General features: G+C 41.9%; 1 protein-coding gene across 1 annotated transcript in view; it reads left to right on the top strand.

Annotated features, from left to right (window-relative positions):
- Positions 1-12974, top strand: part of ARIH1 (ariadne RBR E3 ubiquitin protein ligase 1) — a gene marked incomplete at its 5' end in the record, with an annotated part of 104473 nt that overhangs the window by 66832 nt on the left and 24667 nt on the right. Inside the window, 3 exons of the mRNA XM_015566702.1 lie at positions 1005-1097; positions 2282-2337; positions 12026-12092. Of these exons, the coding sequence (XP_015422188.1) occupies positions 1005-1097; positions 2282-2337; positions 12026-12092 (216 nt within the window). The remainder of the gene's footprint in view (positions 1-1004; positions 1098-2281; positions 2338-12025; positions 12093-12974) is intronic.

The raw sequence follows: 12974 nt of genomic DNA on the forward strand, positions 1-12974 counted from the left end.
CTGCCCTGCCTTGAGTGTGACAGGGGGCGGTGCCCCAACCCCCCAATCAGCCCTACCCTGAGCGTGACTAGGGGTGGCATCGCAACCTACCAATCTGTTCTTTTCTGTGTATGACAGTGGGCGGCGCCCCAACTCCCCAATTGGCCCTGTGAGCCAGACCAGGGGCTGCACCTAGGGATTGGGCCTGCCCTCTGCCTCCCGGGAGGAGGCCTAAGCTAGCAGGTCGTTATCTCCCGGGGGGTCCCAGATTGCGAGAGAGCACAGGCCGGGCTGAGTGTCCCCTCCCTCCCCGCCTAGTGCACAAATTTTTGTGCACCGGGCCTCTAGTATGGATATATTCCACATTTTGTCAGTTGATGGACATTTGGGTTGTTGGCACTTTGGAGCTATTATGGATAACGCTGCTATGAACTTGTGTACAAGTTTTGGTGTGAACATGTTTTCATTTCTTTTGAGTATATACCTAGGAGTGGAATTGCTGGATCATATGGTAATTCTATGTTCAATTTGAGAAACTGCTCGAATGTTTTCCAAAGTTTCTCCACCATTTTACGTTCCCACAGCAGTGTTTGAGGGTTCTAATTTCTACACATGCTTGTTAACCTTGTTATCTATCTTTTTTATTATGGCTGTCCTAGCAGGTATGAAGTGGTGTCTCATTTTAGTTTTGATTTACATTTCCCTGGTGGCTAAGGATATTAGAGCGTCTTTTCATATGCTTATTGGAACATGACATATTCTTATATTTAATACAACCTTGTTTGTCTTTCCTAAAAATTATAAATATGTACTATAGATGCATTTCTCATTAATTGTTTTGTGTTCAGTGTGTGTTCATGTCTAGATTCACCACCTAGATACTAATTTGAGGAGCCGTGTCAAATTGGAAATTTTAGCCACTATGACAGATGTGACCTAATGGAGCCTTATTAAGTCACAATGTAATATAGTGGTTTTTTTGATACTCTCTTTTAAAAAAAGTCCCTGTATTATTTTTGTTGCAGTATTTCACTGGCCTTGAATGTGGACATAAGTTTTGTATGCAGTGCTGGAGTGAATATTTAACCACTAAGATAATGGAAGAAGGCATGGGACAGGTAAAGATGCCATTTTATTTTTTGTTGACTTTCCTACAGGTTTAAACGCTTGTACAAATATAAACAGGTGAAGCATTCTGCATTAAGAATTGCATGAGAACTTTTTCTAGGTTAAAACAACAAAAAGATAATTGAGGTTTCCTTTCTGTTTACAATGTGACATTTGAGTTAAAGATCCAATCCAGTAATGTTTTCTCAGTGGGCATTAACATTTATGTATGTTTAAACAATTTTGTCTGACCTCTTGCTTTTGCTTTTCAACTTTTATATTGAAAAACCAATTCAGGTCAGTATTTTTAGTTACCTTATAGCATGCATGTCAAACTCAAAGGCTAGCATGGGCTAAATAAACAAGGTTTAAGTTTATGTGGGCTGCAAAAAAACAAAAGCTTCAATTTTCATAGAAACATAGATTTATTTCTATAGAGACATGCTGAATACAAAGGCTAAAATAAATGAGTAATCGTTAACATAAATAGAACATTTTAATAAAAATTAATATATTTTTCCTGAACGTTAACTTCCCAGACCCTGAATAACTATACAAATTAATAAGCGTATGCAAATAAACCTATTGTTCTTGTTCTCCGAAAGCGGAATATTTCCTGTTGCACGCACCAAACAAGTTAATTTTTATTAATGACCCAGTGTGCGAAATGTGTGAGACCCAGACCCGTGGGAAATAGCGCAAAACCCAGGACCCCAGACCCCACTGCGCCATGAGACTAATAACATGGCAATCAGCTGCTAAAATATTCGCTGCTAGTATTAGTGGAGAGAAATGGTGCGCCTGCGCATAAGGTGTGTAAGAGAAATGAATGCAACACGATTAAAGTAATTAGTCATTAGCGAGCGTTGTAGTTCGTTATTAATAATTATGTATAACAGGATATTGTAAACATTAAGTTACTAAATTTTTTATTAAAAGGTTTCTTACATATTGTTACATTGGCTGAGCCACAAAAATATTCCTTGTGGGCCACATGGGCCGTGAGTTTGACATGCTTGCCTTATAATGATAAACAGTCATATACATACATTTCCTTTAATGGAAAGGGAATGATTAATAGCCTATAAATGTCCAGGTATCCAGTATCCTTAGAACCTAGCAAAATGCCTTGCAATGATAAGCATTCAATAAATATTTTTTGAATGAAGACAGTTTAAATTTCAATCTTTTTCAGACAATTTCCTGTCCTGCTCATGGTTGTGATATATTAGTGGATGACAACACAGTTATGTAAGTATTTTTGGTAGATTCTGCATTTTAAATACTAATTAGTTGATTCAACCAAGTTAATTTTTGTTGAGCGCCTTAAGGGAGCTGGAATCTTTTTTGTTGTTGTCTTTTTTTTTTTATTGTTTTATTGCTTAAAGCAGGGGTCCTCAAACTTTTTAAACAGGGGGCCAGTTCACTGTCCCTCAGACCGTTGGATGGCCGGACTATAGTTTAAAAAAAAAAACTATGAACACATTCTTATGCACACTGCACATATCTTATTTTGAAGTAAAAAAACAAAACGGGAACAAATATAATATTTGTATTTGCATGTGGCCTGCGGGCTGTAGTTTGAGGACCCCTGGCTTAAAGTATTACGAAGAGTATTACATATGTCTCCTTTTTCCCCCCGCCCTTGACAATCCCCTGGCCTCCCCTTATGGGAGCCAGAATTTTGAAAGTCTGAGGAGATTTTCTAATCTACATTCCTTTGTAGTAGTACAAAGGCCCATTTTAAACTTAGTTTAATGCCCAGTCACTATTCTGGTAAACTTTGTAATGCATGATAGTTAGATCTCAGTAAACCTTGTAATTTGAAATAAGAAATGTCATTGTTTTAGTTGAGTGAGTTCCTTTGGAAAGCAGATGCCATGGTAGAGTTAAAAGAGAGAGATTTACTGTGGGATTGCATCTGTGCAGGATAAAGTGGAGAACGAATAGGAATAGATAGACCTTTATGCTGGTCTGACCTATTAAAGGAGAAAAAGAAGGGGGCGTTCAGTAGGAAGAAATTCAGATTATGATGCAGCTGTGAGTCTTCTGAAGCCCCGTGAGGTGCTTCATTTCATAGATTGAACACAGAGTAATGCCTTAGTAAGCAAAAATGGTCAGGCCCTGATACCTTACTATGTTCAGTCATTCTCTGGGTGCTACCCGGTGGGAATGTGGCCTCAGCTGGAACATTGCTACAGATACCACGAGCACTGCAGCTGGAGGTTGTGGCTAACTACTCTTGTAAAAGGGAGAAAGAAACTTGAAGAAATAGTTCCTAACCCTGGGGTAAAGTTCCAACCAAGTTGGTTAATTCCTGAGTCAGTGTTGTTTGGGCTGTGGGATGTGGTTAAGAAAGTTATTGTTTTATAAAATTTTACTAGTGACCCAGTGCGTGAAATGTGCGAGACCCAGACCCGCGGGAAATAGTGCAAGACCCAGGACCCCAGACCCCACTGCACCATGAGTCACATCCCCGCCTACCCGCGCACGCAGCCCCACCCACCCACGCATGCCTTGCTGCGCACGCAGCCTCCTGGTGACCGGTCTTGGTTGTTATGGCGGTAGGGCCACTGGGTTTTATAATATAGATTTGGGAGGGGGACTAGATGGGAAATGGAGAAAATATATTTCCAACACCTAAAATGAATATGGCTAATATTATAAGGGCTTTTTACAAATCAGTAAGAAAATTCTATGGAGAGAACATGAAAAAGAAGTTCACAATGAAAGAAATTTAAATGGTTGCATAGTGAAAGAAATGGAAATGGTTATGAACAATAGCTAACATGCTTACTTACATAAATGTAAATCAAAATTGGAGTAAACTTTTTTTTTTTTAATCCTTACCAGTGGGTACTTTTTCCATTGATTTTTAGAGAGTGGAGGTTGGGGGCAACAGGGGAGAGAGGAAACATCAATGTAAGGGAGACATTAACTCCTGCATGTTCCCTGACTGGAGGCGGGATGGAACCCATGACACTTCATTGTGCACACTAATGCTCTAACCACTGAGGATACCACCCAGGGCAGATAAAATAACTTTTTTGTTGTTAATCCTCACCTGAGGATATTTCTCCATTGATCTTTTAGAGAGAGGGAAAGACAGAGAGAAAAGAAACATGGATGTGAGAGAAACACATCAATTGGTTGCCTCCTGCACCTGCCTCACCCAGGGCCTGGGCGGGTGGAGGAGCCTGCAATTAACATACATGCCCTTGACCATAATCGATCTGGAACCCTTTGATCTGCAGGCCAACACTTTATCCACTGAGCCAAACTAGCTAGGGCAAAATAACTTTTTTTTAAAGTCCTTTTTACATTTCATATTGATAAGGAGTAAAGATTTGGTAACGTGAGTGAGAATATAGTCCAAAGAGTATAAACTCTTGCAAACACTTTTTAATGCAGTTTGGCAATTTCTATAAATGTATATGTGTAGAAATATACATTTCTTCCTCTATGGAAATAAAATTTTAAAAAGACAAAAAAGGAAAACTCTAAACAATGGCAGCAATCTTATCTAATAAAAGAGAAACATGCAAATTGACCATACCTCTGCTACACTCACAAGCCACGCCCACAAGCCAATCAGGATGCAAATAAACCCAACCAAGATGGCGGCAGCCACAGAGCTAGAGCGAACAGGAGGCTTGGGTTGCCCCTGGTGATGAAGGAAGCCAAGCTTCCTGCCTGCCCTGACCAGCTGTGGGCTCCGCTCAAGGCTACAAAGTTTCAATTATAGAAGATAAATAAATCCCAGTTATCTCCTTCCAGCCACTGTGGCCTCTGCTCAAGGAGGGTCTGGGAGCCTGGTTTGCCAGGGGCAGTGGCCACCTGCAAACAGCCATAAGCCCCTCACCCAGGCTGGCCAGGCACCCCAGCAGGGACCCCCACTCTGAAGGGGGTGTAGCCAGCCTGCAAACAGCCCTCAGCCCTTCACTCCAGGCTGGCCAGACCCTCATGGGGTGAGGGTCCCCATTGGGGGGCTTGGCCAGCCTGCAAACAGCCCTCAGCCCCTCACCCAGTCTGGCCACACACCCCCAGCGGGGACCCTCACCCCATGGGGGCATATCCAGTCTGCAAACCACCACAGGCCCCTCTCCCAGGCCACCCTGTCCCAAGGGATTCCCCACCCTGATCCGGGACAACCTTCAAGGCAAACCAGGCGGCCCCCACCCGTGCACCAGGCCTCTATACTAATAAGAGGGCAATATGCTAATTAGACTGGGAGACCTTCCAGGAGACCTTCTGGATGTTCTTCTGGACTAAGCCATGGTGGCGGGGCCGAGGCAGAGGTGCTTAGAGGCCAAAAGGGGTGGGAAGTTGTGGGTGATCAGGCTGGTGGGGGGGCAGGGCCATTGGGGGGAAGCAGACCAGCAGGAGGGCCTGTTGGGGGCAAGCAGGCCGGCAGGCAGAGTGGTTAGGGGCAAGCAGGCAGGTAGGTGGGTGGTTAGGAGCCAGCCATCCCAGATTGCAAGAGGGATGTCCGACTGCCGGGGTAGGCCTGATCCCTGTAAACCAGCAGTAGGACATCCTTTGAGGGGTCCCAGATTGGAGAGGGTGCAGGTCGGGCTGAGGAACACTTCCTCCCCCCACCCCCCGCCCGCACCCCGTGCACGAATTTCGTGCACCAGACCACTAGTCCTATATAATAAAAGGGTAATATGCAAGTCGGCCAGTGGAACGACTGGTTGCTATGGCGCGCTGCTCAGCCACTAGCCAGGCAGATGGCTGGCAACCGCAGCGGCAGTGGCAGGAGCCTCTCCTACCTCCACAGCAGCGCTAAGGATATCCGATTACGGTTTAGGCCCACTCCCTGCAGTTGTCAGTCGGACATCCCCTGAGGGCTTCCAGATTGCTAAAGGGCGCAGGCTGGGAGTGCAAGAATATCGTGCACCGAGCCTCTAGTTAATTATATTGTTGTCCTCTATTTGCTGCTTACAAGAATTGTTGTGTCTTGGGCTTAAAGTAGTTTGTCTGTGATATACCTGGATGTGGTTCTCTTTGTGTTTATCTTCTTTGAGGTTTCTTCAGCTCTTTGGATATGCAGCATGGTAAATGTATAATAAACTTTGAGAATATTCATAAGAGAATTTTAATAGTGATATCAGCTGGGGTTTGGGGATTAGAAAGAGGGATTTTTACTTTTCACTTTATTTAGTTGTATACTATTGATATGTATCTTCCATTTTCTTTTAAATAAATAACTGTAGAATTCAAAGGGCTAGTTAACTAAATCAGAATATTTTTCTTTTATTTTTTAATATTTTTTTTATTGATTTCAGAGAGGAAGGGAGAGGGAGAGAGAAACAACAATGATGAGAGAGAATCATTAATCAGCTGCTGCCTCCTGCACAACCCCCACTGAGGATCAAGCCCACAAACAGGGCATGTACGCTGACCAAAAATTGAACCATGACCTCCTGGTTCATAGGTTGATGATTACCCACTGAGCAACACCAGCTGGGCAGAGAATATGTTATTTTATTTAATCTTTATTATTGAAAATATTACATATGTCCCCTTTTTTTCTACCACTGATCCCTTATCCTTCACCCTGGGCCTCTACGACCCTATTGTCCAGCAGGTGCCAACCTTTCGGACCTCACGGACCACCAGTTGGCGACCACTGCTATTGTCTGTGTCCATGTCCATGGGTTATGCATATATGCATACAAGTTCTTTTGTTGATCTCTCACCATCCACCCCCACCTTCCCTCTGAGATTTGAAAGTCTGTTCCATGTTTCTATGTCTCTGGATCTATTTTGTTCATCAGTTACTTTGTTCATTAGATTCCACATATGAGTGCAATCCTATGATACTTACATTTCTCTGACTGGCTTATTTTACTTAGCATAATACTCTCCAGGTGTGTCTCCATGCTGTCTCAAAGATAAGAGGTACTTCTTTTTTTACTGCTGCATAGTATTCCATGGTGTAAATGGTACCATGGCTTTTTTTATCCACTCATCTACTGATGGGCACTTGGGCTGTTTGCAGATCTTAGCTGTTGTAAATTGTGCTGCTTGGAACATAGAAATGCATACTTTCTTTCTGATTGGTTTTTTTGGGTCTCTTAGGATATATTCCTACAAGTGGGATCACTGAGTCCAATGGGAGTTACATTTTTTAATTTCTTTAGGAAACTCCATACTGTTTTCCATAGTAGCTGCACTCCCACAAGCAGTGTAAGGGGGTTCTCTTTTCTCCACAACCTCGCCAACACTTGTCGTTTTTTGATGATAGCCATTTTGACAGGTGTGAGGTGATATTTTATTGTCGTTTTAAATTGCGTCTCTCTGATGATCAGTGACTTTGAGCATTTTTTCATATATTTCGTGGCCATCTGTATATCCACTTTGGAGAAGTGCCTATTTAGGTCCTTTGCTCATTTTTAATTGGATTGTCTTCCTTTTGTTAAGTTGTATGAGTTCCTTTTGTGGTGCAGAAGCTTTTTATTTTGATATAGTCCCATTTGTTTATTTTCTCTGCCCCAGGAGGACACATATTGCTATGAGAAATGTATGAGATTTTGCTGCTTATTGTTTCTTCTAGGGTTTTTATGGTTTCACATCTTACATTTAAGTCTTTTATCCATTTGAGTTTATTCTTGTGCATGGTGTAAGTTGGTGGTCTAGTTTCATTTTTTTGTATTATTTAGTTGAAAAAACTGTCTTGACTCATTATTTTATTGAAGAGACTGCCTTGACTCCATTGTGTGCTCTTGCCTCCTTTGTCAAATATTAATTGAGCATGGCTTGGGTCGATTTCTGGGTTCTCTTTTGTGTTCCATTGGTCCATATGTCTGTTCTTATGCCAGTTCCAGGCTGTTTTGAGTACAGTGGCTTTGTAGTATAATATGATATCTGGTATTGTGATCACTCTAACTTTGTTCTTTCTCAAGATTGCTATGGCTATTTGGGGGTCTTTTTTGGTTCCATACAAATTTTTGTAGTAATTTGTTCTAGATCTGTAAAATATGCCATTGGTAATTTAATAGGAATTGCATTGAATTTATAGATTGCTTTGGGTAGTATGGACATTTGTGTTTTTTTTAAAGAGAAGGGTTTTTTTTGTTTTCTGTGGTTTTTTTAAAATATACTTTATTGATTTTTTTACAGAGAGGAAGGGAGTGCGATAGAGAGTTAGAAACATAAATGAGAAAGAAACATCAATCAGCTGCCTCCTGCACACCTCCTACTGGGGATGTGCCCGCAACCAAGGTACATGCCCTTGACCGGAATCAAACCTGGGACCTTTCAAGTCCGCAGGCTGACTCTATCCACTGAGCCAAACCAGTTAGGACTAGTATGGGCATTTTAATGATGTTCATTCTAGCAATCATGAACATAATATATTCTTCCACTTGTTTATATCTTCCTCTGTCTCTTTTTCTCAAAAGTCCTGTAGTTTTCAGAGTAAAAGTCTTTTATCTCCTTGGTTAAGTTTATTTCTAGGTATCTTAATATTTTTGTTGCAGTGCTAAATGGGATTGTTTAGTTTCTATTTTCTGAGACTTCCATTATTGATGTGTAAAAATGCCATCAATTTCTGGGTGTTAATTTTGTATCCTGTTACATTGCTGAATTTCTTTATTAAATCGAGTAGTTTTTTGGTGGAGTCTTTAGTTATTTTATTTTATTTTATTTTTTAGAGAGAGGGAGAGAAAGATAGAAACATTAATGATGAGAGGGAATCATTGATTGACTGCCTCCTGCATGCCCCATACTGGTGATTGAGCCCACAACCCAGGCGTTATGCCCTGACCAGGAATTGAACCAGGACTTCCTGGTTCATAGGTTGATGTTCAACCACTGAGCCATGCTGCACAGGCTATAGGGTTTTCTATGCATAATATCATGTCATCTGTGAATAATGAGAAGTTTACTTCCTCCTTTCCAATTTGCATACCTTCTATTTCTTGTTCTTGTCTGATCACTGTGTCAAACCCTTCTAGTACTATATTGAATAAGAGTAGTGAAAGCGGACATTCCTGTCTTTTTCCTGTTCTTAGGGTAAATGGTTTTAGTTTTGCCTATTTAGTATGATGTTGGCTTTAGGTTTGTCATATATGGCCTTTATCATATTGAAATATTCCTTTATTCCCACTTTGCTGAGAGTTTTTATCAAAAATGGTTGATGGATTTTGTTGAATATACTGCATGATGCTGATACTGTTATATTTCATTCTGTCCCACAGCTCTCTTAAACTATCCTCCTGTTCTTTAATTGTTTTTTCTTTTTGTTTCTTTGCGTGAGTGATTTTTTTCTACCCTGTCTTCTAATTCAGTGATGAGATCCTCAGCTTCCTCTAATCTGCTGTTTTTTCCTATTCATGTATTCTTTATTTCTGCTATGTCATTCTTCATTTCTGACTGGTTGTTTTTTGTAGTTTTTATGTCTTTTTTCATGCTGTTGAGCATCCTTATGATCATTACTCTGAACTCTGTATCTGATAAATCGCTAATCTCCAATTCATTTAGTTCGTCTCTGGAGAATTTTCTAGTTCCTTAATTTGGGGCTTATTTCTTTGTTTCCAAATTTTGGTTGCCTGTTTGGGTTTATTTCTACATATTTTAAGTAGATCTGCTTACAACCCCCAATCTTGCTAGGGTGGCCTTAGGTCAGTGATGGCGAGCCTATGACACGCGTGTCAGAGGTGACGTGCAAACTCATTTTTTTGGTTGATTTTTCTTTGTTAAATGGCATTTAAATATATAAAATAAATATCAAAAATATGTCTTTATTATGGTTGCAAATATCAAAAAATTTCTATATGTGACACGGCACCAGAGTTAAGTTAGGGTTTTTCAAAATGCTGACACGCCGAATTCAAAAGGTTCGCCATCACTGTCTTAGGTAGTAGGTGATCTGTGCGACCCAAAGACGCAGTCTCCCTGATCACCAGACCTGGATGCTGTAATAATGTCCTTTGTGCATGTTGTATTGGCCTTCCCTGTTGTAATTGAGTCTTGATTGCTATTGGCTTGCTTGTGCGTGGGCTTGATGATCAGTCTGACTCATTCCCCAACACTGTGCAGGTGCTGATCACAAGAAGCTGAATTCACCTCAGTAGGACTTGCAGTCTGCCAATATCTCCCTGTGGATATAGTGCTTGTGAAGCCTATTTGATCCTGTTCTGTTGTTGTCTGAAACTGTCCACTGGGTTTATTATTGCTTTGGGGGCCTCTTTGGAGTGTCTTTGTTTCAGGTCAATGTCAGATGCTGTTTGTGACTGGCCCTGAGTACTCTGGAGCTATCAGTGATTCACAGCTTGTGGCTCCCTCTGCTGGGGCTGGATGCATGTGGAAAGTACCTAGCTGCGCACCAAGGTCTGCTCTCTTTAGCCTCAGGCCCAGAAGCAGGTCAGGCACAGAAAAACTTCAAACCCTCAGAGATCTGCCTCTTCCTGCAGGTTGATTGTTAGTCTCAGTCACTTAGTGAGCCTCAGGCTGCAGAGCTCAGCAGGGCGTAAACTCCACATGGTAGGCAAAGGGTTTCTAATAGTTGGGGGAGTTTCTCTCCCCATCCCTCCAACCCCTGAAGCTGCATTGATGGGAAAAGCTTTCCTAAGAATAGTGCTTTCTGCAGCATGGGAGAATGCCTCAGCACAGGGGTTCCAGGTGGCTCTCTTCTCAGCTCTCTCCCCAGAGCCACCAATCCCAGACTCTTCTCACGCAGCTCTAGTCCATTCTGCCCTCCCTCTGCCAGAGCCCAAGGTGAGTGACTGAAAACCATATTGAGTGTATTGGCCCTTTAAGGAGGTGCCTACGTTTCCATCTCTCCCTGTAGGACAGAACCCCCAGTGCTTTTCACCGCCAGATGTTATGTGGCCACCTTGCTCAGTTCTTGTATTCTGGGTTGCGAAGGCTAGCTGGGTGTTTAAACCTCAGATTTCTCACAGGGAATCCCCACTGCTGAAATATCCCTCCCAGATTTCAGCTGCAGCCTCTTTGGGTTTGTTTCTGTGCCCTCTTGTGCCTCAGCATTCCCTACCTGTCCTGTTATGGCCTTCTCTTTAAGTCCTTGGTTATGAGTGTTCTCTCCAGCTAGTCTTCAGTTGCTTATTCAGGTTGATTTTTCTATATTTTAATTGAAATTCCAGTTTTGTCCTTGGGGAATATCTTTGTAGCTTCCACTTAATCCACCACTATCGTGCAATCCCTTCTTTAATTTCTTTAAAATGCACTTCCCTGTGTTGGGGGGCTCTGGGTTGCCAAAGGGGTCTGGATCTGGAGGCCTGGTCACTAAGGGGCTAGCCCTGCAGGGCTCCATCATGTGTGCACCCAGGGTGGAGGGGCACAGCAACACCTTTTTCTTACAACACACTTAAAAGAGTTTTTACTATTAAAACTAATGAAACTTAAGCTTCAGTGTTCTTCACTTTCAAGGGTTCCTGTGATTTCTAGAAGTTTTTGTGAATTATAGTGTTGGAGGACGAGAGAAGCCAGGTTGCAGTCAGTATTTCTGGTAAATTACCAAGAGATCTCAAAAGAAGAAGGTACTCAAAACTATAGCAAAACCTGGATCAATTTCTTAATATTCTTGTCATCTCTTATTTCACACACTGATTTTGGAGAGGGGATCTGAGGAAAGGTGGCTGAGAAATTAGGGTTTAAGACAGGATGTCAGAAGACCCTGAAAGGGGCCTAAATTTGGCAGTAGTTGGTAAGTCATTAGATCATAATACAAACTGGGTAAAAATAGAATATTTAGAGTGTAAGAAATATGGGGAAAACATCTACCAAAATAAAACTACAGAAACTTTGAAAATATTGTTTTGATTACTACAGTTATATTTGTTGATAATCTATGTGCATTTTAATATTTTCAAGTTAGGGCAATTTATAGCCTTAGCATTGAAATTTTATTTTATAAATGCAGAAAATACTCTTGGCTGAAACTCCCTAATAAACTTTTTATTCTTGCTTTCAGGCGCCTGATCACAGATTCAAAGGTTAAATTAAAGTATCAACATTTAATAACAAATAGCTTTGTCGAGGTAAGTGATTTCTCTTAACAGTTTCTCTCTTTTAATTAATTTTTTTACAATAGAAATATTAATTTTGTTTAAAATCTTGATTGTTGAGAGTATTATAGATGTCTCCTCCATTGCCCCCCTCTACCCAAATCCTGCCCCACCCCAGGCCTTCACCATGCTATTGTCTGTGTCCATGGGTTACACATATATGCCTATAAGTGTTTTTTTTTATTTAAATTCTTTATTGTTTAAAGTATTACATCAGTCCCCTTTTCTTACCCCATTGACCTCTCCCGGGCTGCTCCCACCCCCCAGCACATGCCCTCACCCCCCTACTATCTTTGTCCTTTGGTTATGCTCATATGCTTGCATACAAGTCCTTTGATTGATCTCTTACCCCTCACCCCCCTCCTTTCTTCATAGGTTGGACAGTCTGTTAAATGCTTCTATGTCTCTGGATCTGTTTTTCATCAGTTTATGTTGTTCATTGTATTCCACAAATAAGTGAGATCATGTGACATTTATCTCAGGATTGTGACAAATCAATAAGTAGATATCACTTCATAGATCTTCAGCTTTTATAATAAAACTATAGGCCTGGTGCACAAAAATTTGTGCACTTGGAGGGGAGGGGGGTCCCTCAGCCCGGCCTGTGCCCTCTCGCAGTCTGGGACCCCTCAGGAGATAACGACCTGCTGGCTTAGGCCTGCTCACGGGTGGCAGAGAGCGGGCCCAATCCCTAGGTGCAGCCCCTAGTGGGGCTCAGAGCAGGGCGGATTGGGGAGTTGGGGCGCCACCCCCTGTCATGCACAGAGCAGGGCGATTGGGAGGTTGTGATGCCACCCTCAGTCACGCTCAGGGTAGGGCCAATTGGGGGGTTGGGACACCGTCCCCTGTCACACA

This window comes from Myotis davidii, unplaced genomic scaffold (genome assembly GCF_000327345.1).
Source record: "Myotis davidii unplaced genomic scaffold, ASM32734v1 scaffold52, whole genome shotgun sequence".
NCBI classification, from domain to species: Eukaryota; Metazoa; Chordata; class Mammalia; order Chiroptera; family Vespertilionidae; genus Myotis; species Myotis davidii.